Consider the following 24716-nt stretch of genomic DNA (forward strand, 5'->3'; position numbering starts at 1 on the left):
GATCAGCTCCGTGCCGTCTATCTCCTACCAGCAGCAGCCGCAGAAGAGGAAGCAAGCCAAGATCAATGGCAGGGAGAGGAAGGCAATGAGGGTTCTTCCTGTTGTGGTGGGTAAGTGCCGCAGATAAAAGTTTGGAAGGGTCAAAAACTCACAAAGTTTCCCCTGACTTGTCAAAACTCATAAAGGTTCCCTTCAAACTTGTCAAAAACTCACAGAGGTTTCCCTCAAACTTCAAGTCTTAGAGTATGAATCATAGTGGTCCTCTGTAGCTCAATTGGTAGAGCATGGCGCTTGTAACGCCAGGGTAGTGGGTTCGATCCCCGGAACCACCCATACGTAAAAATGTATGCACACATGACTGTAAGTCGCTTTGTATAAAAGCGTCTGCTAAATGGCATATTATTATAGTCAAGTTTCAAGTCTTTGTGACTGACTCAAGTCCCCATCTCTGCTTCCACCTTCTCTTTCTACTGAGAGCTCATAGGGTTGGTTCTGACTGGTCGTGATCAGACCTGGGTCAAATACGTGTTCTGGGCACATAGTGTATAAACCTCGTATGGCCGACCTCAAAGCACACATTGCTTTCTCCAAAGTCTTAACAAAATACTTTTTCAAATATGTCATAAAAAACACACCCATTGGAAGCCTTAAAGGCCAGGCGAGACGGTCACTATCAGATAGTCCTGGGAACTGGTTCTCCAGTTATAATGACAGGATACATTAAAAACAAAAGGATGAGTATTGTGTTCCAGCTTCTTATTCACTGACCTGCTTAATGGATGAACATGTTAATCAAACCTGGACCTGGAAATTGATAGAAAGGTTCAATCATGAAAGTCTGAATGAAAGTGATGAAAAGGATGAAATACCCAGCAGGCCAAACTGGTTGAAATGATGTAATTATGTCATTATGTCATTATGTTATTATGTCATTAAGTCATTTTAACCAGTTTGGCCCACTGGGAGAGTATTGTGTTTCAGCCTCTCCGGAGTCACTGACCTGGAAATTAATTATGGGCCCTAACGGTCTAAATGGAAATGATGCATTGATATACCTAGGGGGAATTCTCCATCTATCTCTCATTTCTGGAGATATTCACTTTTGGCCACAGCATCATCATTCATGAATAATTTGCGGTGGTTGAGTCATTTTCTCAGTGTCAGGCTGATGAGGTGCATTTTTTATGAAACATGCACTATGTTTGAGTGGTGGATGCTGGTGGCGCATCCTTCATCTTCATCGGTGGGAGAAAAAAAAAACATCCTTATATAAAAAGGTGCTGTGTGTCCTGTTGTGCTCTCATGGCTTCCTGATCTGTCATAATGAACTGGTGCGCGCTTAAAAAAGGGTTCCAAAATAGGTTATTTGGCTGTCCTCATTGGAGAACCCTTTTGAAGAACCTTTTTGGGTTCCAGGTAGAACACTCTGTGGAAAGGGTTCTACATGGAACCCAAAGGGTTCTACTTGGGAAAAGGATAACCAAATAAGCTTTTTTTTAGGTTCTAGGTAGAACCTTTTTTCAAAGAGTGTGGTGTGTCTACTGCCGTGAGCTACTTTTATATTTAAATGATTCATGGGAGAAACAACCTTTCTAATACACAATGATGAGAATGCTACAGGTGTTGACAGCAGATACACAGCTTGTTAGTAAAATACAGCATGCTACAGGTGTTGACAGCAGATGCAAAATTATTATGCACTTATCATCAATAATGAAAAGTTAATGATAAGCAACTATATGTAGTTGGCAAGCAACACAACTAAATAGTTAAACACGTTAAAAACACATACTAATCAAATCATGCCAAAGGTCATCAAACCCAGCCAATAGCTAGCACACCTTGGAGGCAATGGAATTTACTAAACCCAAAGAAGGAAAGCCCTTGGATATCAGTACCATCTTACCGGAGAAACTGATAAACGAGGGCCTACACTTTATCATGTAGGCTCCTGTAGAGTTCCCCAAGCAACACAGCTAAGGTAAAGGTCTGTAGTCATCAGATGCTAGGTCTAACAGAAGGTCTGCAGTCATCAGATGCTAGGTCTAACAGAAGGTCTGCAGTCATCAGATGCTAGGTCTAACAGAAGGTCTGCAGTCATCAGATGCTAGGTCTAACAGAAGGTCTGCAGTCATCAGATGCTAGGTCTAACAGAAGGTCTGCAGTCATCAGATGCTAGGTCTAACAGAAGGTCTGCAGTCATCAGATGCTAGGTCTAACAGAAGGTCTGCAGTCATCAGATGCTAGGTCTAACAGAAGGTCTGCAGTCATCAGATGCTAGGTCTAACAGAAGGTCTGCAGTCATCAGATGCTAGGTCTAACAGAAGGTCTGTAGTCATTTTGTAAGTCGCTCTGGATAAGAGCGTCTGCTAAATGACGTAAATGTAAATGTAATCAGATGCTAGGTCTAACAGAAGTTCTGCAGTCATCAGATGCTAGGCCTATTAGAAGTGTCACTTCAGTCTGCCATTCTCTACCTGACTAAGTATAGCTTAAAGCCTTCAATCCAATCATTATGTAACACTTTGGATCGTCGCTCCAGATCTTCTTACCCCCACAACACACATGACCACAGGTTTAAGTATAGAGGTGCCTAGTCATTCGTTCACGGCTTCAGCTAATGAGCAGAAACAGATGGAAGTGTTGAGGAGAGTTTAATTTGTTCATTAGTCTCCAATTACACAGCCAGACTGACTGATGTTCCTATGTCTTTGGTAATCCATGTGGGAGACCGTATGGGTCATGACTCATTACACAGATAGTCATTTCACACTATCATGCCCAATCCAAACATAACTGGATATTTTCTTTTCACATTGTCCTGCCTAGCAGAGTAATCAGGTCAGCTCAGTAAAGCTTGGTTTGGCTCAGCAGTGTGAAAAGCCCATCAGTGTTTCTAACAAACAAACAGAGTTTAAAGTCAACAAAATGATCGCTGCTGTTCACAGATCAGGTTTTTCAGCGGACTTTCAAGTAATAATAATAATAATAATATGCCATTTAGCAGACGCTTTTATCCAAAGCGACTTACAGTCATGCGTGCATACAGGAGGCAGCTGGCTTCAGGGAACACTCCTAGCGTCACATCAATTTGTATTAGCAGGCCACGCCCACTGCTGTGGACACAACAGGCTCTCCGTCACAACAGCAGGCAGTCGGTGAGGGTGGTTCATGTTAACGACAACACAGACCAACAACAACAGTGGCCGTGTGCACTCAGTAGATCACCGGCTGGGTGGAGTGTGTGTACTACCCTCACTCAGTAGATCACCGGCTGGGTGGAGTGTGTGTACTACCCTCACTCAGTAGATCACCGGCTGGGTGGAGTGTGTGTGTGTACTACCCTCACTCAGTAGATCACCGGCTGGGTGGAGTGTGTGTACTACCCTCACTCAGTAGATCACCGGCTGGGTGGAGTGTGTGTACTACCCTCACTCAGTAGATCACCGGCTGGGTGGAGTGTGTGTACTACCCTCACTCAGTAGATCACCGGCTGGGTGGAGTGTGTGTACTACCCTCACTCAGTAGATCACCGGCTGGGTGGAGTGTGCGTACTACCCTCACTCAGTAGATCACCGGCTGGGTGGAGTGGTGTGTGTACTACCCTCACTCAGTAGATCACCGGCTGGGTGGAGTGTGTGTACTACCCTCACTCAGTAGATCACCGGCTGGGTGGAGTGTGTGTACTACCCTCACTCAGTAGATCACCGGCTGGGTGGAGTGTGTGTACTACCCTCACTCAGTAGATCACCGGCTGGGTGGAGTGTGTGTACTACCCTCACTCAGTAGATCACCGGCTGGGTGGAGTGTGTGTGTGTACTACCCTCACTCAGTAGATCACCGGCTGGGTGGAGTGTGTGTGTACTACCCTCACTCAGTAGATCACCGGCTGGGTGGAGTGTGTGTACTACCCTCACTCAGTAGATCACCGGCTGGGTGGAGTGTGTGTACTACCCTCACTCAGTAGATCACCGGCTGGGTGGAGTGTGTGTGTACTACCCTCACTCAGTAGATCACCGGCTGGGTGGAGTGTGTGTACTACCCTCACTCAGTAGATCACCGGCTGGGTGGAGGTGTGTGTACTACCCTCACTCAGTAGATCACCGGCTGGGTGGAGTGTGTGTGTACTACCCTCACTCAGTAGATCACCGGCTGGGTGGAGTGTGTGTACTACCCTCACTCAGTAGATCACCGGCTGGGTGGAGTGTGTGTACTACCCTCACTCAGTAGATCACCGGCTGGGTGGAGTGTGCGTACTACCCTCACTCAGTAGATCACCGGCTGGGTGGAGTGTGTGTACTACCCTCACTCAGTAGATCACCGGCTGGGTGGAGTGTGTGTACTACCCTCACTCAGTAGATCACCGGCTGGGTGGAGTGTGTGTACTACCCTCACTCAGTAGATCACCGGCTGGGTGGAGTGTGTGTACTACCCTCACTCAGTAGATCACCGGCTGGGTGGAGTGTGTGTACTACCCTCACTCAGTAGATCACCGGCTGGGTGGAGTGTGTGTACTACCCTCACTCAGTAGATCACCGGCTGGGTGGAGTGTGTGTACTACCCTCACTCAGTAGATCACCGGCTGGGTGGAGTGTGTGTACTACCCTCACTCAGTAGATCACCGGCTGGGTGGAGTGTGTGTACTACCCTCACTCAGTAGATCACCGGCTGGGTGGAGTGTGTGTGTACTACCCTCACTCAGTAGATCACCGGCTGGGTGGAGTGTGTGTACTACCCTCACTCAGTAGATCACCGGCTGGGTGGAGTGTGTGTACTACCCTCACTCAGTAGATCACCGGCTGGGTGGAGTGTGTGTACTACCCTCACTCAGTAGATCACCGGCTGGGTGGAGTGTGTGTACTACCCTCACTCAGTAGATCACCGGCTGGGTGGAGTGTGTGTACTACCCTCACTCAGTAGATCACCGGCTGGGTGGAGTGTGCGTACTACCCTCACTCAGTAGATCACCGGCTGGGTGGAGTGTGTGTGTACTACCCTCACTCAGTAGATCACCGGCTGGGTGGAGTGTGTGTGTAACTACCCTCACTCAGTAGATCACCGGCTGGGTGGAGTGTGTGTACTACCCTCACTCAGTAGATCACCGGCTGGGTGGAGTGTGTGTACCACCTCACTCAGTAGATCACCGGCTGGGTGGATGTGTGTGTGTACTACCCTCACTCAGTAGATCACCGGCTGGGTGGAGTGTGTGTGTACTACCCTCACTCAGTAGATCACCGGCTGGGTGGAGTGTGTGTGCTACCCTCACTCAGTAGATCACCCGGCTGGGTGGAGTGTGTGTGTACTACCCTCACTCAGTAGATCACCGGCTGGGTGGAGTGTGTGTACTACCCTCACTCAGTAGATCACCGGCTGGGTGGAGTGTGTGTGTACTACCCTCACTCAGTAGATCACCGGCTGGGTGGAGTGTGTGTGTACTACCCTCACTCAGTAGATCACCGGCTGGGTGGAGTGTGTGTGCTACCCTCACTCAGTAGATCACCGGCTGGGTGGAGTGTGTGTACTACCCTCACTCAGTAGATCACCGGCTGGGTGGATGTGTGTGTACTACCCTCACTCAGTAGATCACCGGCTGGGTGGAGTGTGTGTACTACCCTCACTCAGTAGATCACCGGCTGGGTGGAGTGTGTGTACTACCCTCACTCAGTAGATCACCGGCTGGGTGGAGTGTGTGTGCTACCCTCACTCAGTAGATCACCGGCTGGGTGGAGTGTGTGTACTACCCTCACTCAGTAGATCACCGGCTGGGTGGAGTGTGTGTACTACCCTCACTCAGTAGATCACCGGCTGGGTGGAGTGTGTGTACTACCCTCACTCAGTAGATCACCGGCTGGGTGGAGTGTGTGCGTACTACCCTCACTCAGTAGATCACCGGCTGGGTGGAGTGTGTGTGTACTACCCTCACTCAGTAGATCACCGGCTGGGTGGAGTGTGCGTACTACCCTCACTCAGTAGATCACCGGCTGGGTGGAGTGTGTGCTACCCTCACTCAGTAGATCACCGGCTGGGTGGAGTGTGTGTACTACCCTCACTCAGTAGATCACCGGCTGGGTGGAGTGTGTGTACTACCCTCACTCAGTAGATCACCGGCTGGGTGGAGTGTGTGTGCTACCCTCACTCAGTAGATCACCGGCTGGGTGGAGTGTGTGTACTACCCTCACTCAGTAGATCACCGGCTGGGTGGAGTGTGTGTGCTACCCTCACTCAGTAGATCACCGGCTGGGTGGAGTGTGTGTACTACCCTCACTCAGTAGATCACCGGCTGGGTGGAGTGTGTGTGTACTACCCTCACTCAGTAGATCACCGGCTGGGTGGAGTGTGTGTACTACCCTCACTCAGTAGATCACCGGCTGGGTGGAGTGTGTGTACTACCCTCACTCAGTAGATCACCGGCTGGGTGGAGTGTGCGTACTACCCTCACTCAGTAGATCACCGGCTGGGTGGAGTGTGTGCGTACTACCCTCACTCAGTAGATCACCGGCTGGGTGGAGTGTGCGTACTACCCTCACTCAGTAGATCACCGGCTGGGTGGAGTGTGTGTACTACCCTCACTCAGTAGATCACCGGCTGGGTGGAGTGTGTGTACTACCCTCACTCAGTAGATCACCGGCTGGGTGGAGTGTGTGTACTACCCTCACTCAGTAGATCACCGGCTGGGTGGAGTGTGTGCGTACTACCCTCACTCAGTAGATCACCGGCTGGGTGGAGTGTGTGTACTACCCTCACTCAGTAGATCACCGGCTGGGTGGAGTGTGTGTGCTACCCTCACTCAGTAGATCACCGGTTGGGTGGAGTGTGTGTGTACTACCCTCACTCAGTAGATCACCGGCTGGGTGGAGTGTGTGTACTACCCTCACTCAGTAGATCACCGGCTGGGTGGAGTGTGTGTGCTACCCTCACTCAGTAGATCACCGGCTGGGTGGAGTGTGTGTACTACCCTCACTCAGTAGATCACCGGCTGGGTGGAGTGTGCGTACTACCCTCACTCAGTAGATCACCGGTTGGGTGGAGTGTGTGTGCTACCCTCACTCAGTAGATCACCGGCTGGGTGGAGTGTGCGTACTACCCTCACTCAGTAGATCACCGGCTGGGTGGAGTGTGCGTACTACCCTCACTCAGTAGATCACCGGCTGGGTGGAGTGTGTGTGCTACCCTCACTCAGTAGATCACCGGCTGGGTGGAGTGTGTGTACTACCCTCACTCAGTAGATCACCGGCTGGGTGGAGTGTGTGTACTACCCTCACTCAGTAGATCACCGGCTGGGTGGAGTGTGTGTGCTACCCTCACTCAGTAGATCACCGGCTGGGTGGAGTGTGTGTACTACCCTCACTCAGTAGATCACCGGCTGGGTGGAGTGTGTGTACTACCCTCACTCAGTAGATCACCGGCTGGGTGGAGTGTGTGTGTACTACCCTCACTCAGTAGATCACCGGCTGGGTGGAGTGTGTGTGTGTACTACCCTCACTCAGTAGATCACCGGCTGGGTGGAGTGTGTGTACTACCCTCACTCAGTAGATCACCGGCTGGGTGGAGTGTGTGTACTACCCTCACTCAGTAGATCACCGGCTGGGTGGAGTGTGTGTGTACTACCCTCACTCAGTAGATCACCGGCTGGGTGGAGTGTGTGTACTACCCTCACTCAGTAGATCACCGGCTGGGTGGAGTGTGTGTGTACTACCCTCACTCAGTAGATCACCGGCTGGGTGGAGTGTGTGTGTACTACCCTCACTCAGTAGATCACCGGTTGGGTGTCGATGAACGGTGTGCGATTCAACATGTCAAATAGTTGGGAAATGAACAGAGAATTAGGGTGTTCTGTGGTCAGAGGCGAGGCTGTGCATGGCCGACGTCCGCGTTACATTGAGGGTAGATATTAAGCTACTGATGGTAGTGATTCCTACACGGACAGTTAGGAGTATAGGAGGGGAAAGGAAGGAGAAGCATTTAGCTCCTACTCAACGGACAGACAGACAGACATCAGCTCCTCTCCTACTCAACGGACAGACAGACAGACATCAGCTCCTCTCCTACTCAACGACAGACAGACAGACAGACATCAGATCCTCTCCTACTCTAAAAGACAGACAGACAGACAGACACATCAGACCCTCTCCTACTCAACAGACAGACAGACAGACAGACAGACAGACATACAGAGAGACACATCAGATCCTCTTATTTTCCTCATTTGGCAACAACACTTATTTTATCAGAAGGTTAAAGGACAGAAAATGTCCTATTTTCAATTTATAAAAAGCGTTTGTTGACTGAAATTGTTCTCCACATTGGTCAGATTCTACACTCTGTTGTAGGTGAGCTAAAAGAAGCTGGACCAATGTTGATCCTTTGACTGCTTTATGGGGGAGCTCAATAAGGCTGCTCCATGGAGGAGAGCACAGTCAGATGGTCAGAGCACAGTCAGATGGTCAGAGCACAGTCAGATGGTCAGAGCACAGTCAGATGGTCAGAGCACAGTCAGATGGTCAGAGCACAGTCAGATGGTCAGAGCACAGTCAGATGGTCAGAGCACAGTCAGATGGTCAGAGCACAGTCAGATGGTCAGAGCACAGTCAGATGGTCAGAGCACAGTCAGATGGTCAGAGCACAGTCAGATGGTCAGAGCACAGTCAGATGGTCAGAGCACAGTCAGATGGTCAGAGCACAGTCAGATGGTCAGAGCACAGTCAGATGGTCAGAGCACAGTCAGATGGTCATTGCTTCCAGGGGTGAAGTGATTAGTTAGGGACCGGTAAGCAGGGTTCAAATTACACCGTGGAAATTGGAAACATTAGTGAAGGTTAATCTAACTGACATTTTGGGACATTCTAGGGGGTGCTCAACATCTCTAGGTGGTGCCCAACATATCTTGGGGGTGCCTGACATCAAAGTCTTTGACTTGTGGGGGGGGTCCGCATCAATATTAAAATGATCACCCCTCTAACTCCAACCCTGTTTATGTATGCAGATGAAGGCAGGCTGTCTCTCCACCTCCCAGAGAGTTGAGGTATAAATTCAGCCCCTCGTCCAATGAACACCCAACCAATTAATCACCCGTCCAATAGAAAACACTTCATCAGTAATGAACAGAGACACACGGAGACGCATGGAGACACTCCAGAAATATGGCCTCTATATACTGTCGGTTGCCCCTTCATTAAGTGTCTGGCGAGGGAAGCTCTGATTCACAGCTGTAGGTGGTTGGTTGGTCTTGATTAAGTGTCTGGCGAGGGAAGCTCTGATTCACAGCTGTAGGTGGTTGGTTGGTCTTGATTAAGTGTCTGGCGAGGGAAGCTCTGATTCACAGCTGTAGGTGATGGTTGGTCTTGATTAAGTGTCTGGTGAGGGAAGCTCTGATTCACAGCTGTAGGTGGTTGGTTGGTCTTGATTAAGTGTCTGGCGAGGGAAGCTCTGATTCAGAGCTGTAGGTGGTTGGTTGGTCTTGATTAAGTGTCTGGCGAGGGAAGCTCTGATTCACAGCTGTAGGTGGTTGGTTGGTCTTGATTAAGTGTCTGGCGAGGGAAGCTCTGATTCACAGCTGTAGGTGGTTGGTTGGTCTTGATTAAGTGTCTGGCGAGGGAAGCTCGACATTAGGTTGCAGTATTAGTTCCAGAAGGAGGAAGAGCTTCCCTGTTCAGGAGCTGGTACACCTAGCCTGTGTCCCAAATGGCAGCCTATTCCCTATTTAGTGCACTACTTTAGTCCAGAGGCCTCTGACGGCTCTAGTCAAAAGTAGTGCACTATATAGGGAATAGGGTACCATTTGGGACCCGCCCCTAATCTGTATCGCGACTCCACCCGACCGCCAAGCCCTTGACTGAGTATTTATAGCAATCCCATCAACACTCCTGCATTATTAACCTCACCAGAGAGGCAGGCAGGTTTCTAATCTACAAGCACATCAGCTTCCCTATTCCCTCCATAGTGCACTACTTTTGACCATGAATAGGGTGCTATTTGGGACTCCCCCCGTGGTAATTTTGACAGGGTCTGGTCAGTGTAAATGAGTGTTACCCAGGTGTCGTTGTGAATCGGTTGCATCTGAAATAGTTTGGGTTGCTAACCCTGTGGCAACATTAAATTCTCAACCGCTACACACTTACCCTCTCCAGGTTGGAAAAGGATATTAACAATTATTTTCCACAGAATTAGTTTTTCTCTCTCGCATTAGCGTCGGTCTTTCTAAAATGTCAACATGCCCCTTCATAAAATTGAGTGTTTTCTGCTTCAGGGAAAAAAAGGAGAATATAAGCTAATTGTAAAAATGTGTGAAGGTTAATCTAACTGAGATTTTGATCTGCTGGCCAAATGGTAATGCTCCTTGAGTTAAGACTGACATGGTAGATTGGCTGTGCTTTGCTTATCAGATCAAATGGGGTTGGCAGTGGTAATGGAAAGTGTGGTGGCTGTAGGGAGATTTTCCACGGCACTTTGATTCTGCTTCTGCTTGGTCTTTGATTGGATTTATATTTATAATATATATTAATATATTCTTTATTTGTGTTTTTTTTTTACCATACCAGTGTCCTCCCGAGTGGCGCAGTGGTCTAAGGCTGTCACGCCCTGACTCAGGGGACTCTTATATGTTGAGTCAGGGTGTGTATGTTCTATGTTGTATGGTTCTATGTTGGCCGGTGTGGTTCCCAATCAGAGGCAGCTGTCGTTCGTTGTCTCTGATTGGAGACCATACTTAGGCAGCCTATTGGCACTAGTGGGTTGTGGGATCTTGTTCCGTGTGAGGTATGTTGTGTGTTACCTTAGGACTTCACGTGTCGTTGGTTTATTGTTTTGTCGAGTGTTTATTAAGTTTAAATAACATGTATGCATGTCACGCTGCGCCTTGGTCCGTCCCGTCCTACAACGAACATGACAAAGGCACTGCGTCGCAGTGCTAGCTGTGCCACTAGAGATCCGGGAGACCCATGGGCGGCGCACAATTTGCCCAGCGTTGTCCAGGGTAGGGGAGGGAATGGCCGGCAGGGATGTAGCTCAGTTGGTAGAGCATGGCGTTTGTAACGCCAGGGTTGTGGGTTCGTTTCCCACGGGGGGCCAGTATGAAAAATAAAAAAATAATGTATGCACTCACTAACTGTAAGTCGCTCTGGATAAGAGCGTCTGCTAAATGACTAAAAATAAAAAATAAATAGCGCTTTTCCAGATTCTCAAAGCGCTTACATAGTAAGGGGGGAAGTCACCTCATCCGATCAATCAATCATCCAAAAATTAATCAATTGATCAGAACAGTTCCCTAACCTCTCCTCCTCCTCCTCCTCCTCCTCCTCCTCCTCCTCAGGATGCTTCCTGTTCTGCTGGACCCCGTTCTTCATAGTCCACACCACGCGGGCCCTGTGTGTTACCTGCTACATCCCCCAGGCCCTGATGAGCACCGTCACCTGGCTGGGCTACGTCAACAGCGCCCTCAACCCCATTATCTACACCGTCTTCAACACAGAGTTCAGGAAGTTCTTCAAGAAGTCCCTCCACTCATTCAGCTGCTGCTGACACCAGCCCCGCACCGGATGGACAATGGTAGCGCTAACCGTGCTCTCACAGAAGGGGTATAACTACTGCACAGGGGTCAGGGGTTGGGGTTGGGGTCAATGGTAGCTCTAACCGTGCTCTCACAGAAGGGGTATAACTACTGCACAGGGGTCAGGGGTTGGGGTTGGGGTCAATGGTAGCTCTAACCGTGCTCTCACAGAAGGGGGTATAACTACTGCACAGGGGTCAGGGTTGGGGTTGGGGTCAATGGTAGCTCTAACCGTGCTCTCACAGAAGGGGTATAACTACTGCACAGGGGTCAGGGTTGGGGTTGGGGTCAATGGTAGCTCTAACCGTGCTCTCACAGAAGGGGTATAACTACTGCACAGGGGTCAGGGTTGGGGTTGGGGTCAATGGTAGCTCTAACCGTGCTCTCACAGAAGGGGTATAACTACTGCACAGGGGTCAGGGGTCAGGGGTCAATTCCATGTCAATTCAGGAGGTACACTAAAATGTCCAATTATCTTCAATGCTTTTCAGTGAGGAAAATGTGGAACTGGAATTTGGTTTACTTTCTTCATTGTCTAGGGATGGCCCAGGGCTAAATCTGTATGTATCGCTCTCGAGTGGCCAACCCTCATCCTGGACAGCTACTTAGTGAACAAGGTTTTTGCTACAACCCTACCCTAAACAGATGACCTTGATTAGCTGATTCAGATGTGCTCCAGCAGGGATGGAGTAAAACCCAGCACACCCTGTAGGTCTCCAGGAGGAGGTTACAAGGGCTGGGCTATGTCACCAGCCATCTCAACCCCATAGTTATGCCACTGGGATATGGGTTATATGAGTGGGCAGGTGTTTATCTGCCGGGTGGGCGGAGTTTGCACATTCTAGACCATTCCAAGTGTTCTAAAGTGACATCTCCAACCATCCTGGGCACCGGGCGATGCAAAACGAGCATGCCTCAGGTATTCCTTAATATTGTTTATTACAGGTGTGATATGAGGCTTAATACTATCATTATAACAGTAGTAGTGTTATTACAGCCCTGTGAATACACCTTAATCGGAAGTTATGAAGAACAGAAGCTAATATATAAATGCATTCATACAGTATGTATAAAATTACAAGCTATAGCCTCTAACCTCCATTACAAATGTTTTTTTTTATTTTTTTGAAGTTTGTTGTAATATTGTTTTTTTTTGCCATTTTACTGAAGCCAAATACTTTGACTGTATCTGCCTGTAACAGCAGTGTGTTTGTCGGGTCGTTGACATCGCCTACTGTCCACGTTTTATGTGGAAAATAAAGAATGAATAACAATAAAGAGACGCCTCTTCGTAAAGCAGTTACCTGTTCTCATCGGTATCGGCAATAACACTAGTATTTCAGCTAAAACTCCTTGCAGAAACAACTCAGGCGGTCAATTTTACAAAATCCACACAAAAAAAATAACTAGGTGTGTAAATCAGCACATCAGCCGTCCCAGCAAATAAACGATCGATCTAGCAAAACTTGGGATGATGTATTTTTAAATTTAAATGACTTTCAGTCAGTCAGACAAAGTGGCTGAGGAAAATGAGGAGAATTCTAAAGTGCCTTTTCTCCCAGTTCAGGTGGCTAGTAGTTCAGAGAGCAACTTAGACACGCAGGCAGAGAGAAAGACATAGAGGTGGCAACAAGGACAGATGAAACCACGAGGCACTCTAGGAACATCAGAGATCCAGCTGCAGTTCACTCTCTCTGGTGACATGATTTACTGGAAGAGAGAGAGATAAGGAGAGAGAGAGAGAGAGAGAGAGAGAGAGAGAGAGAGAGAGAGAGAGAGAGAGAGAGAGAGAGAGAGAGAGAGAGAGAGAGAGAGAGAGAGAGAGAGAGAGAGAGAGAGAGAGAGAGAGAGAGAGAGAGAGAGAGAGAGAGAGAGAGAGAGCAAATGTGAGCATTTTGATGACGTGATGACACCGAATCATGACCCGGCTGTCACCCAGCACCACCAGCCACCTAACCATGCTGAGTGGTGTGGAGGCGCTCTCTGCTCTCTCATGTACGTTCACACTGGGTCATTTCCTGGATATGATTCAATCAGAGTTCCCCCAGGGCTCTGATAACAGTGTATCCCTCTGTCCCAGGTTCTCTCCCTATAACCAGGTGTCTTGGTCCAGGTCTGTCCCAGGTTCTCTCCCTATAACCAGGTGTCTTGGTCCAGGTCTGTCCCAGGTTCTCTCCCTATAACCAGGTGTCTTGGTCCAGGTCTGTCCCAGGTTCTCTCCCTATAACCAGGTGTCTTGGTCCAGGTCTGTCCCAGGTTCTCTCCCTATAACCAGGTGTCTTGGTCCAGGTCTGTCCCAAGTTCTCTCCCTAACCAGGTGTCTTGGTCCAGGTCTGTCCCAGGTTCTCTCCCTATAACCAGGTGTCTTGGTCCAGGTCTATCCCAGGTTCTCTCCCTAACCAGGTGTCCTGGTCCAGGTCTGTCCCAGGTTCTCTCCCTAACCAGGTGTCTTGGTCCGGGTCTGTCCCAGGTTCTCTCCCTAGCCAGGTGTCTTGGTCCAGGTCTGTCCCAGGTTCTCTCCCTATAACCAGGTGTCTTGGTCCAGGTCTGTCCCAGGTTCTCTCCCTAACCAGGTGTCTTGGTCCAGGTCTGTCCCAGGTTCTCTCCCTATAACCAGGTGTCCTGGTCCAGGTCTGTCCCAGGTTCTCTCCCTATAACCAGGTGTCTTGGTCCATGTCTGTCCCAGGATCTCTCCCTAACCAGGTGTCTTGGTCCAGGTCTGTCCCAGGTTCTCTCCCTAACCAGGTGTCTTGGTCCAGGTCTATCCAAGGTTCTCTCCCTATAACCAGGTGTCTTTGTCCAGGTCTGTCCCAGGTTCTCTCCCTAACCAGGTGTCCTGGTCCAGGTCTGTCCCAGGTTCTCTCCCTAACCAAGTGTCTTGGTCCAGGTCTGTTCCAGGTTCTCTCCCTATAACCAGGTGTCCTGGTCCAGGTCTGTCCCAGGCTCTCTCCCTATAACCAGGTGTCTTGGTCCAGGTCTGTCCCAAGTTCTCTCCCTATAACCAGGTGTCTTGGTCCAGGTCTGTCCCAGGTTCTCTCGCTATAACCAGGTGTCTTGGTCCAGGTCTGTCCCAGGTTCTCTCCCTAACCAGGTGTCTTGGTCCAGGTCTGTCCCAGGTTCTCTCCCTATAACCAGGTGTCCTGGTCCAGGTCTGTCCCAGGTTCTCTCCCTATAATCAGGTGTCCTGTCCAGGTCTGTCCCAGGTTCTCTCCCTAACCAGGTGTCTTGGTCCAGGTCTGTCCCAGGTTCTCTCCCTATAACCAGGTGTCTTGGTCCAGGTCTGTCCCAGGTTCTCTCCCTATAACCAGGTGTCTTGGTCCAGGTCTGTCCCAGGCTCTCTCCCTATAACCAGGTGTCCTGGTCCAGGTCTGTCCCAGGCTCTCTCCCTAACCAGGTGTCTTGGTCCAGGTCTGTCCCAGGTTCTCTCCCTATAACCAGGTGTCTTGGTCCGGGTCTGTCCCAGGTTCTCTCCCTAACCAGGTGTCTTGGTCCAGGTCTGTCCCAGGTTCTCTCCCTATAACCAGGTGTCTTGGTCCAGGTCTGTCCCAGGTTCTCTCCCTAACCAGGTGTCCTGGTCCAGGTCTGTCCCAGGCTCTCTCCATATAACCAGGTGTCTTGGTCCAGGTCTGTCCCAGGTTCTCTCCCTAACCAGGTGTCTTGGTCCAGGTCTGTCCCAGGTTCTCTCCCTATAACCAGGTGTCTTGGTCCGGGTCTGTCCCAGGTTCTCTCCCTAACCAGGTGTCTTGGTCCAGGTCTGTCCCAGGTTCTCTCCCTATAACCAGGTGTCTTGGTCCGGGTCTGTCCCAGGTTCTCTCCCTAACCAGGTGTCTTGGTCCAGGTCTGTCCCAGGTTCTCTCCCTATAACCAGGTGTCTTGGTCCAGGTCTGTCCAAGGTTCTCTCCCTAACCAGGTGTCCTGGTCCAGGTCTGTTCCAGGTTCTCTCCCTATAACCAGGTGTCCTGGTCCAGGTCTGTCCCAGGTTCTCTCCCTATAATCAGGTGTCCTGTCCAGGTCTGTCCCAGGTTCTCTCCCTAACCAGGTGTCTTGGTCCAGGTCTGTCCCAGGTTCTCTCCCTATAACCAGGTGTCTTGGTCCAGGTCTGTCCCAGGTTCTCTCCCTATAACCAGGTGTCTTGGTCCAGGTCTGTCCCAGGCTCTCTCCCTATAACCAGGTGTCCTGGTCCAGGTCTGTCCCAGGCTCTCTCCCTAACCAGGTGTCTTGGTCCAGGTCTGTCCCAGGTTCTCTCCCTATAACCAGGTGTCTTGGTCCGGGTCTGTCCCAGGTTCTCTCCCCTAACCAGGTGTCTTGGTCCAGGTCTGTCCCAGGTTCTCTCCCTATAACCAGGTGTCTTGGTCCAGGTCTGTCCCAGGTTCTCTCCCTAACCAGGTGTCCTGGTCCAGGTCTGTCCCAGGCTCTCTCCATATAACCAGGTGTCTTGGTCCAGGTCTGTCCCAGGTTCTCTCCCTAACCAGGTGTCTTTGTCCAGGTCTGTCCCAGGTTCTCTCCCTAACCAGGTGTCTTGGTCCAGGTCTGTCCCAGGTTCTCTCCCTAACCAGGTGTCTTGGTCCAGGTCTGTCCCAGGTTATCTCCCTATAACCAGGTGTCTTGGTCCAGGTCTGTCCCAGGTTCTCTCCCTATAACCAGTTGTCCTGGTCCAGGTCTGTCCCAGGTTCTCTCCCTATAACCAGTTGTCCTGGTCCAGGTCTGTCCCAGGTTCTCTCCCTATAACCAGGTGTCCTGGTCCAGGTCTGTCCCAGGTTCTCTCCCTATAACCAAGTGTCTTGGTCCAGGTCTGTCCCAGGTTCTCTCCCTAACCAGGTGTCTTGGTCCAGGTCTGTCCCAGGTTCTCTCCCTAACCAGGTGTCTTGGTCCAGGTCTGTCCCAGGTTCTCTCCCTATAACCAGGTGTCCTGGTCCAGGTCTGTCCCAGGTTCTCTCCCTAAGCATGTGTCCTGGTCCAGGTCTGTCCCAGGTTCTCTCCCTAACCAGGTGTCCTGGTCCAGGTCTGTCCCAGGTTCTCTCCCTAACCAGGTGTCCTGGTCCAGGTCTGTCCCAGGTTCTCTCCCTAACCAGGTGTCCTGGTCCAGGTCTGTCCCAGGTTCTCTCCCTAACCAGGTGTCCTGGTCCAGGTCTGTCCCAGGTTCTCTCCCTAACCAGGTGTCTTGGTCCAGGTCTGTCCCAGGTTCTCTCCCTAACCAGGTGTCCTGGTCCAGGTCTTTAGATCCAGTAAGGAGATAAAACAAAAAAACTAATAAAACAAAAAACGTCAGAGCTGGTGATGTTGCATAGCCTGGTGGAACCAGCCTGGTCACTGTGTTTGTTGCACATGGAGATGTGTGAAACTTACTCCTCAGCCTGAGGTGTACCCACTTGCGCCAGCGATAAGCTAGCTCTCCGCGTGGCACCGACTGGTTAGACGCTTCAGAAGGGCGGTCACGTGTGCTGCTAGCAAGGCAGAGGTCCCGAGTTCGCACCAGGTTTGGGCTGAATTCGGGAGAAAGTGGTACTCGCTTAGCAAACATCCTTTACACGTTCGCCATTCTGTTTTACTGCACGTATAGAATCGTGAACACATTGATCGGGCTTGTTCTACCAGGCTAGATGTAGCGTGTTGTGTTTAGCTTTCGCTTTGACCTGCAGGTTCAGAGTATACATTTTGAAATAAAATATTTAAAAAACATGTTGACCCTTGGGAACTGCAGACAGTTTTATTTATTCACTTTATCTTTACGTTACCAGATGGAATACAGTCGGTTGAGGTTGAGAGGGCCTTTAAGCGTGGACAGGAAAGATGGTTGTCAATCATTTTACACGGTTAGATTAACATACGGTTGGAGCGTGACGATCATCCAACAGAAGCTAATCAAGATTAAATGAGCAAGGATGAATGGGCTTCCCTCTGGACCCGGAGTGCTGAGTGTCACTCGTCTGTGATTGACAGGTGAGTGATCGTGACGATGGTTGTCAATGAAGTTGTGACTTGGAAATGAAATGTTGCATTATTCATCTGGGTGAAAGGATTCCTTTTAGTTCCACTTCGTTAGGATGTTTGTGTGCGTCCCAAAATGGCACCTATTTATAGTGCATTCCATTTGACCAGAACCTTATGGGCCCTGGACAAAAGTAGTGCACTATCAAATAAAATAAAATAAAAAGTGATTTGTCACGTGCTGAATACAACAGGTTTTACAGTGAAATGCTTGCTTAAGAGACCTCCCTAACAACGCAAAGTAAAAATAAAAAAAAGGGAAAGGTTGGTGTCCTGGCACCACACTGTTAAGTCTATGAACTCCTCCCTGTAGGCTGTCTCATCGCCGTCGGTGATCAGGCCTACCACCGTTGTGTTGTCAGCAAACATGATGATGGTGTTGGAGTTGGACATGCAGTCGTGGGTGAACAGGGAGTAAAAATCTCGACAAAACATTTCTGTATAGACCTCGCTTTGTGCACTGTATTGTCATGCTGAAACAGGAAAGAGCCTTCCCCAAACTGTTGCCACAAAATTGGAAGCACAGAATAATCTAGAACGTCATTGTATGCTGTAGCGTTAAGATTTCCCTTCACTGGAACTAAGGAGCCTGAACCATGAAAAACAGCCCCAGACCATTATTCCTCCTCCACCAAACTTTACAGTTGGCACTATGCATTCGGCTTGGTAGGGTTCTCCTGGCATGCGCCAAACCCAGATTCGTCTGTCAGACTGCCAGACGGTGAAGCGTGATTCATCACTCCAGAAAACTCATTTCCACTGCTCCCCTTTGGCCTGAATGCCAAGCGTCACATATGGAGAAAACCTGGCACCATCCCTACAGTGAAGCATGGTGGTGGCAGCATCATGCTGTGGGGATGTTTTTCAGTGGCAGGTACTGGGAGACTAGTCAGGATCGAGGGAAAGATGAATGGAGCAAAGTACAGAGAGATCCTTGATGATAACCTGCTGCAGAGCACTCAGGACCTCAGACTGGGGCGAAGGTTCACCTTCCAACAGGACAACGACCCTAAGCACACAGCCAAGACAACGCAGGAGTGGCTTCGGGACAAGTCTCTGAATGTCCTTGAGTGGCCCAGCCAGATCCCGGAATTGAACCTGATCTAACATATCTGGAGAAACCTGAAAATAGCTGTGCAGCGATGCTCCCCATCCAACCTGTAGCAGAGAAGAATGGGAGAAACTCCCCAAATACAGGTGTGCCAAGCTTGTAGCGTCATACCGAAGAAGACTCGAGGCTGTAATCACTGCCAAAGGTGCTTCAACAAAGTACTGAGTAAAGGGTATGAATATTTATGTAAATGTGATATTTAGGTTTTTTATTTTTAATACATTTGCAAAAATTACTAAAAACCTGTTTTTGCTTTGTCATTATGGGGTATTGTGTGTAGATTGATCAGGGGAAAAAACTATTCAATGAATTTTAGAATAAGGCTGTAACGTAACAAAATGTGGAAAAGGTCAAGGGGTCTGAATATGTTCCGAACTAACTGTATAAAAAAACGTTTACGAAACCGTTTTCCCTTCTTCCAGCTGAATGACACAAAGTTACAGCAGGTGTTGAACTTATTTCACACCAAAAAAATGAATCATCAGAGAGAAAGTGTGGGTTTTCAAAACCGTCAGAGAAGAGAAGGTGTAAATTGGAGAGAGAGAGAGGGGGGGGGGGGAAGAAGGTGTGAAGAGGGATGGATCTACTTATAAAACATCTGTGGATGAAAAGTGTTCCTAACTGTTTATTCCCATCTTCCACTGGGTTCAGTGAGGAGAACAAAACCCAAAGAACAGAAAAGACTGGAGTGTAAAGATGTACAATTCCATAAGCAGTGGGAAATGCATTATGGCTGTGAAATCCTCCCGTCTGTACTGAGTCCTGTTCCTGTGTGTATGGAGATGTGGGTATGTTCAGTTACTGTATGGAGATGTGGGTATGTTCAGTTCCTGTATGGAGATGTGGGTATGTTCAGTTACTGTATGGAGATGTGGGTATGTTCAGTTACTGTATAGAGATGTGGGTATGTTCAGTTCCTGTATGGAGGTTTGGGTATGAGGAGCCCCCCGGTCCTACGATGATCCTTTTTGTCATCTTCTAATGCCTCTTAAAGGGAAAGTAATCCAAAAGTAACAGAAAGTAATCAGATTATGTTACTGAGTTTGGGTAATCCAAAAATTACGTTACTGATTACAATTTTGGACAGGTAACTAGTAACAGTAACAGATTACATTTAGAAAGCAACCTAGCCAACCTGCAAAGGTAACCAGCACATTGATATAATAAGACATCTATGGTACATGATGTCAGTTACCCAACCAGCACATTGGTATAATAAGACATCTATGGTACATGATGTCAGTTACCCAACCAGCACATTGGTATAATAAGACATCTATGGTACATGATGTCAGTTACCCAACCAGCACATTGATATAAAAAGACATCTATGGTACATGATGTCAGTAACCCAACCAGCACATTGGTATAATAAGACATCTATGGTACATGATGTCAGTAACCCAACCAGCACATTGGTATAATAAGACATCTATGGTACATGATGTCAGTTACCCAACCAGCACATTGGTATAATAAGACATCTATGGTACATGATGTCAGTTACCCAACCAGCACATTGGTATAATAAGACATCTATGGTACATGATGTCAGTTACCCAACCAGCACATTGGTATAATAAGACATCTATGGTACATACAGTGTCTGACCCTCCCCTGTCACCAGGGTTGACATCATAGGTCACGCATGACATAAACACATTACACGCAGAACAGAGCAGAACAGAGCAGAACAGAACAGAGCAGAACAGAGCAGAACAGAACAGAACAGAACAGAGCAGAACAGAGCAGAACAGAACAGAACAGAGCAGAGCAGAACAGAGCAGAACAGAACAGAACAGAGCAGAGCAGAACAGAGCAGAACAGAACAGAACAGAGCAGAACAGAGCAGAGTAGAATAGAGCAGAACAGAACAGAGCAGAACAGAGCAGAACAGAGCAGAACAGAGCAGAGTAGAACAGAGCAGAACAGAACAGAACAGAGCAGAGCAGAACAGAGCAGAACAGAACAGAACAGAGCAGAACAGAGCAGAGTAGAATAGAGCAGAACAGAACAGAGCAGAACTGAACAGAACAGAGCAGAACAGAGCAGAGTAGAGTACAGTAGAATAGAATAGAACAGAGTAGAGCAGAGCAGAACAGAGCAGAACAGAGCAGAGTAGAGTACAGTAGAATAGAATAGAACAGAGTAGAGCAGAGCAGAACAGAGCAGAACAGAGCAGAGTAGAGTACAGTAGAATAGAATAGAACAGAGTAGAGCAGAGTCACAGGAGGTTGGTGGAACCTTAATTGGGGAGGACGGTCTCGTGGTAATGGCTGGAGTGGAATAATGGAATGGTATCAAACAAATGGATTCTATGTGTTTAATGCCATTCCATTCGCTCCGTTCCAGCCATTATTATGAGCCGTCCTCCCCTCAGCAGCCTCCACACAAAAAACAGTACACGCACAAAAAATGAGGGTTCCTCAAGGGTTCTTTGGGAAGGGTGATGGTTCTATGTGGAACCATAATTACATAAATATTCCATTGAGCCCTTCAATGGTTCTTTACAGTTCACAAAAGGGTTCTTTGCTCTTTTAGTGATAATTAAAGGCTGTTCATTAGCATATTTTGGGGCGTGGTTTTGTGCAACTGTGCGTGAGAGTGTCATTCCAGTTTGTCCAATGTGTTGTGTTATGCCATTACAGAGCAGAACAGAACAGAGCAGAACAGAGTAGAGCAGAACAGAGCAGAACAGAGTAGAGCAGAGCAGAACAGAGTGAACCAGAACAGAACAGAGTAGAGCAGAACAGAGCGGAACAGAACAGAACAGAACAGAGCAGAACAGAACAGAGCGGAACAGAGCAGAACAGAATAGAGCATGATGTTCCCTGACCTGACTGATCAATGACTGATCAACCATTTCCATCATCAATACTGATCAACAACATCCAACAACCACCACTATAATGAACAGGCTGAATAAGCTCTTCTCCTGTGTGTTAAAGCTTTTTTTCCTCTGCTGCTGCAAGAACAAAATACATCCAAAATGCCAAAAGGAGGATATTGGAGTCTGTCTACTTTGTATGCAAGCCTATACCCTCTCGTTCATTGAAATGAATAGTCATTCACTGAGGCTGTCCTAATATGGACACCATACGTCAAACTACAATATATGGCTTTAACAAAGTCCAAACCTCCTCATACAGTATATACTGTCTGTATAACGTGGTATTGTCTCTCTCTAATGGGCATTTACTTTGTTCTATGCATATGCAGCAAACAATTATCAAAGTAGCAGAGACAAAGTGTGTTTGGTCCTTTTTGATTCTATGGGTTTTAAGATTCATTATAAACTGGGTGGGTTGAGCCCTGAATGCTGATTGGCTGACAGCCGTGGTATATCAGACCGTATACCACGGGTATGACAAAACATGTATTCTGCGTTGCGTCGTGCTTAAGAACAGCCCTTACCCGTGGTACATTGGCCATATACTGTACCACGCCTTATTGTTTAAATATACCATCTGAAGCATAGAACCAATCTGTCTGACAGGAAAACGAACACATTCACTCTTCCAGTATATTTGTTTTGACCACTGGCCTCTCTTCATTCTGGTCCAGATGAAGAGGAGTTTTGACCACTGGCCTTTCATCCTTCTGTTCCAGATGAAGAGGAGTTTTGACCACTGGCCTCTCATCCTTCTGGTCCAGATGAAGAGGAGTTTTGACCACTGGCTTTTCATCCTTCTGGTCCAGATGAAGAGGAGTTTTGACCACTGGCCTCTCATCCTTCTGGTCCAGATGAAGAGGAGTTTTGACCACTGGCCTTTCATCCTTCTGGTCCAGATGAAGAGGAGTTTTGACCACTGGCCTTTCATCCTTCTGGTCCAGATGAAGAGGAGTTTTGACCACTGGCCTGTCATCCTTCTGACCCAGATGAAGAGGAGTTTTTGCAGTTTCACTTTCCTACACATGTATGAACAAGGCACCATTTTGTAATTCAAGTCTATAATTCAATGCTTGAAAGAACTCTGAAAGAATAGACGTTTGCCCTGATAAAGTATTTCAGTATCTTCAACAACAGATAGACAAATAGATGCTATTCTATCATATTTGTAGTAGTTTACATCAGGATGATACTCCTTTACTGAGTCATTTATTACATTATTCTATCATATTGGTAGTAGTTTACATCAGGATGATACTCCTTTACTGAGTCATTTATTACATTATTCTATCATATTGGTAGTAGTTTACATCAGGATGATACTCCTTTACTGAGTCATTTACTACATTATTCTATCATATTGGTAGTAGTTTACATCAGGATGATACTCCTTTACTGAGTCATTTACTACATTATTCTATCATATTGGTAGTAGTTCACATCAGGATGATACTCCTTTACTGAGTCATTTACTACATTATTCTATCATATTGGTAGTAGTTTACATCAGGATGATACTCCTTTACTGAGTCATTTATTACATTATTCTATCATATTGGTAGTAGTTTACATCAGGATGATACTCCTTTACTGAGTCATTTACTACATTATTCTATCATATTGGTAGTAGTTTACATCAGGATGATACTCCTTTACTGAGTCATTTATTACATTATTCTATCATATTGGTAGTAGTTTACATCAGGATGATACTCCTTTACTGAGTCATTTACTACATTATTCTATCATATTGGTAGTAGTTTACATCAGGATGATACTCCTTTACTGAGTCATTTATTACATTATTCTATCATATTGGTAGTAGTTTACATCAGGATGATACTCCTTTACTAAGTCATTTATTACATTATTCTATCATATTGGTAGTAGTTTACATCAGGATGATACTCCTTTACTGAGTCATTTACTACATTATTCTATCATATTGGTAGTAGTTTACATCAGGATGATACTCCTTTACTGAGTCATTTATTACATTATTCTATCATATTGGTAGTAGTTTACATCAGGATGATACTCCTTTACTGAGTCATTTATTACATTATTCTATCATATTGGTAGTAGTTTACATCAGGATGATACTCCTTTACTGAGTCATTTACTACATTATTATCCTAGTGATTCTGTGTTTCCATTCTCAACTCTGTGTCTCTCTAGGCCTCTGTGTCATTTCACCATGATACAAGAGATGATGGTGGACCTGCCAACGCATAAATATAATTAGAACTCACAAAATGGACACACAATCTCTATTGATTTGAACATATTGAGGTCTTCTGTTAGCGTGGGTGTCAGTGAGCAGGGCAACATGAGTACCATCATTATGTGTGACAATCAATACTGTTAGGTTAGCAGCCAATAACGTAATGGCTGTGGACTACAGCACAGATTAAACTAATTCTAATGGCTGTGGACTACAGCACAGATTAAACTAATTCTAATGGCTGTGGACTACAGCACAGATTAAACTCATTCTAATGGCTGTGGACTACAACACAGAATAAAACTAATTCTAATGGCTGTGGACTACAACACAGATTAAACTAATTCTAATGGCTGTGGACTACAGCACAGATTAAACTCATTCTAATGGCTGTGGACTACAACACAGATTAAACTAATTCTAATGGCTGTGGACTACAACACAGATTAAACTCATTCTAATGGCTGTGGACTACAACACAGATTAAACTAATTCTAATGGCTGTGGACTACAACACAGATTCAACTCATTCTAATGGCTGTGGACTACAACACAGATTAAACTCATTCTAATGGCTGTGGCGTGGGACTCACAGTAGAGGAAGAGAGAGGCCAGTCAGACTGATTCAGACCAAGCTAAAAATCAGTATGACTAGAAGATAAGTATATATATATATATACACCAAGTACTCATATTAAGAGTATTTAGATTGTGTGAACAACAATGTTGAAGACCAAAGGTACTCCTTTATATTCAGAGGAACCACACCATGTTGTAGAAGCATTCCAACAGATGGGTTCGATCCCCGGGACCACCCATACACAAAAATGTATGCACGCATGACTGTAAGTCGCTTTGGATAAAAGCGTCTACTAAATGGCATATTATTATTATTATTACTTCCCTTTCTAACAACTGATCAAGCCCTTTCAAGGTCACCAGAGACAGACCTACAACT

The 24716-nt window shown here is 47.3% G+C and overlaps 1 protein-coding gene across 2 annotated transcripts in view; it reads left to right on the forward strand.

Moving 5' to 3' along the window:
• The window catches only part of drd4b (dopamine receptor D4b), a 16921-nt gene extending 5320 nt beyond the window's left edge, over positions 1–11601 (forward strand). Inside the window, exons 3-4 of one of the 2 annotated variants that reach the window (XM_041899267.2) lie at positions 1–110; positions 11309–11601. The exon at positions 1–110 is cut by the window's left edge and continues 495 nt beyond it. In XM_041899267.2, the coding sequence (XP_041755201.1) occupies positions 1–110; positions 11309–11517 (319 nt within the window). In that variant the 3' untranslated portion in view covers positions 11518–11601. The remainder of the gene's footprint in view (positions 111–11308) is intronic. The other variant, XM_041899268.2, reaches the window with a different exon arrangement.
• The last annotated feature ends 13115 nt before the right edge of the window (positions 11602–24716 follow it).

This window comes from Coregonus clupeaformis, chromosome 32, assembly GCF_020615455.1.
Source record: "Coregonus clupeaformis isolate EN_2021a chromosome 32, ASM2061545v1, whole genome shotgun sequence".
Lineage (NCBI taxonomy): Eukaryota > Metazoa > Chordata > Actinopteri > Salmoniformes > Salmonidae > Coregonus > Coregonus clupeaformis.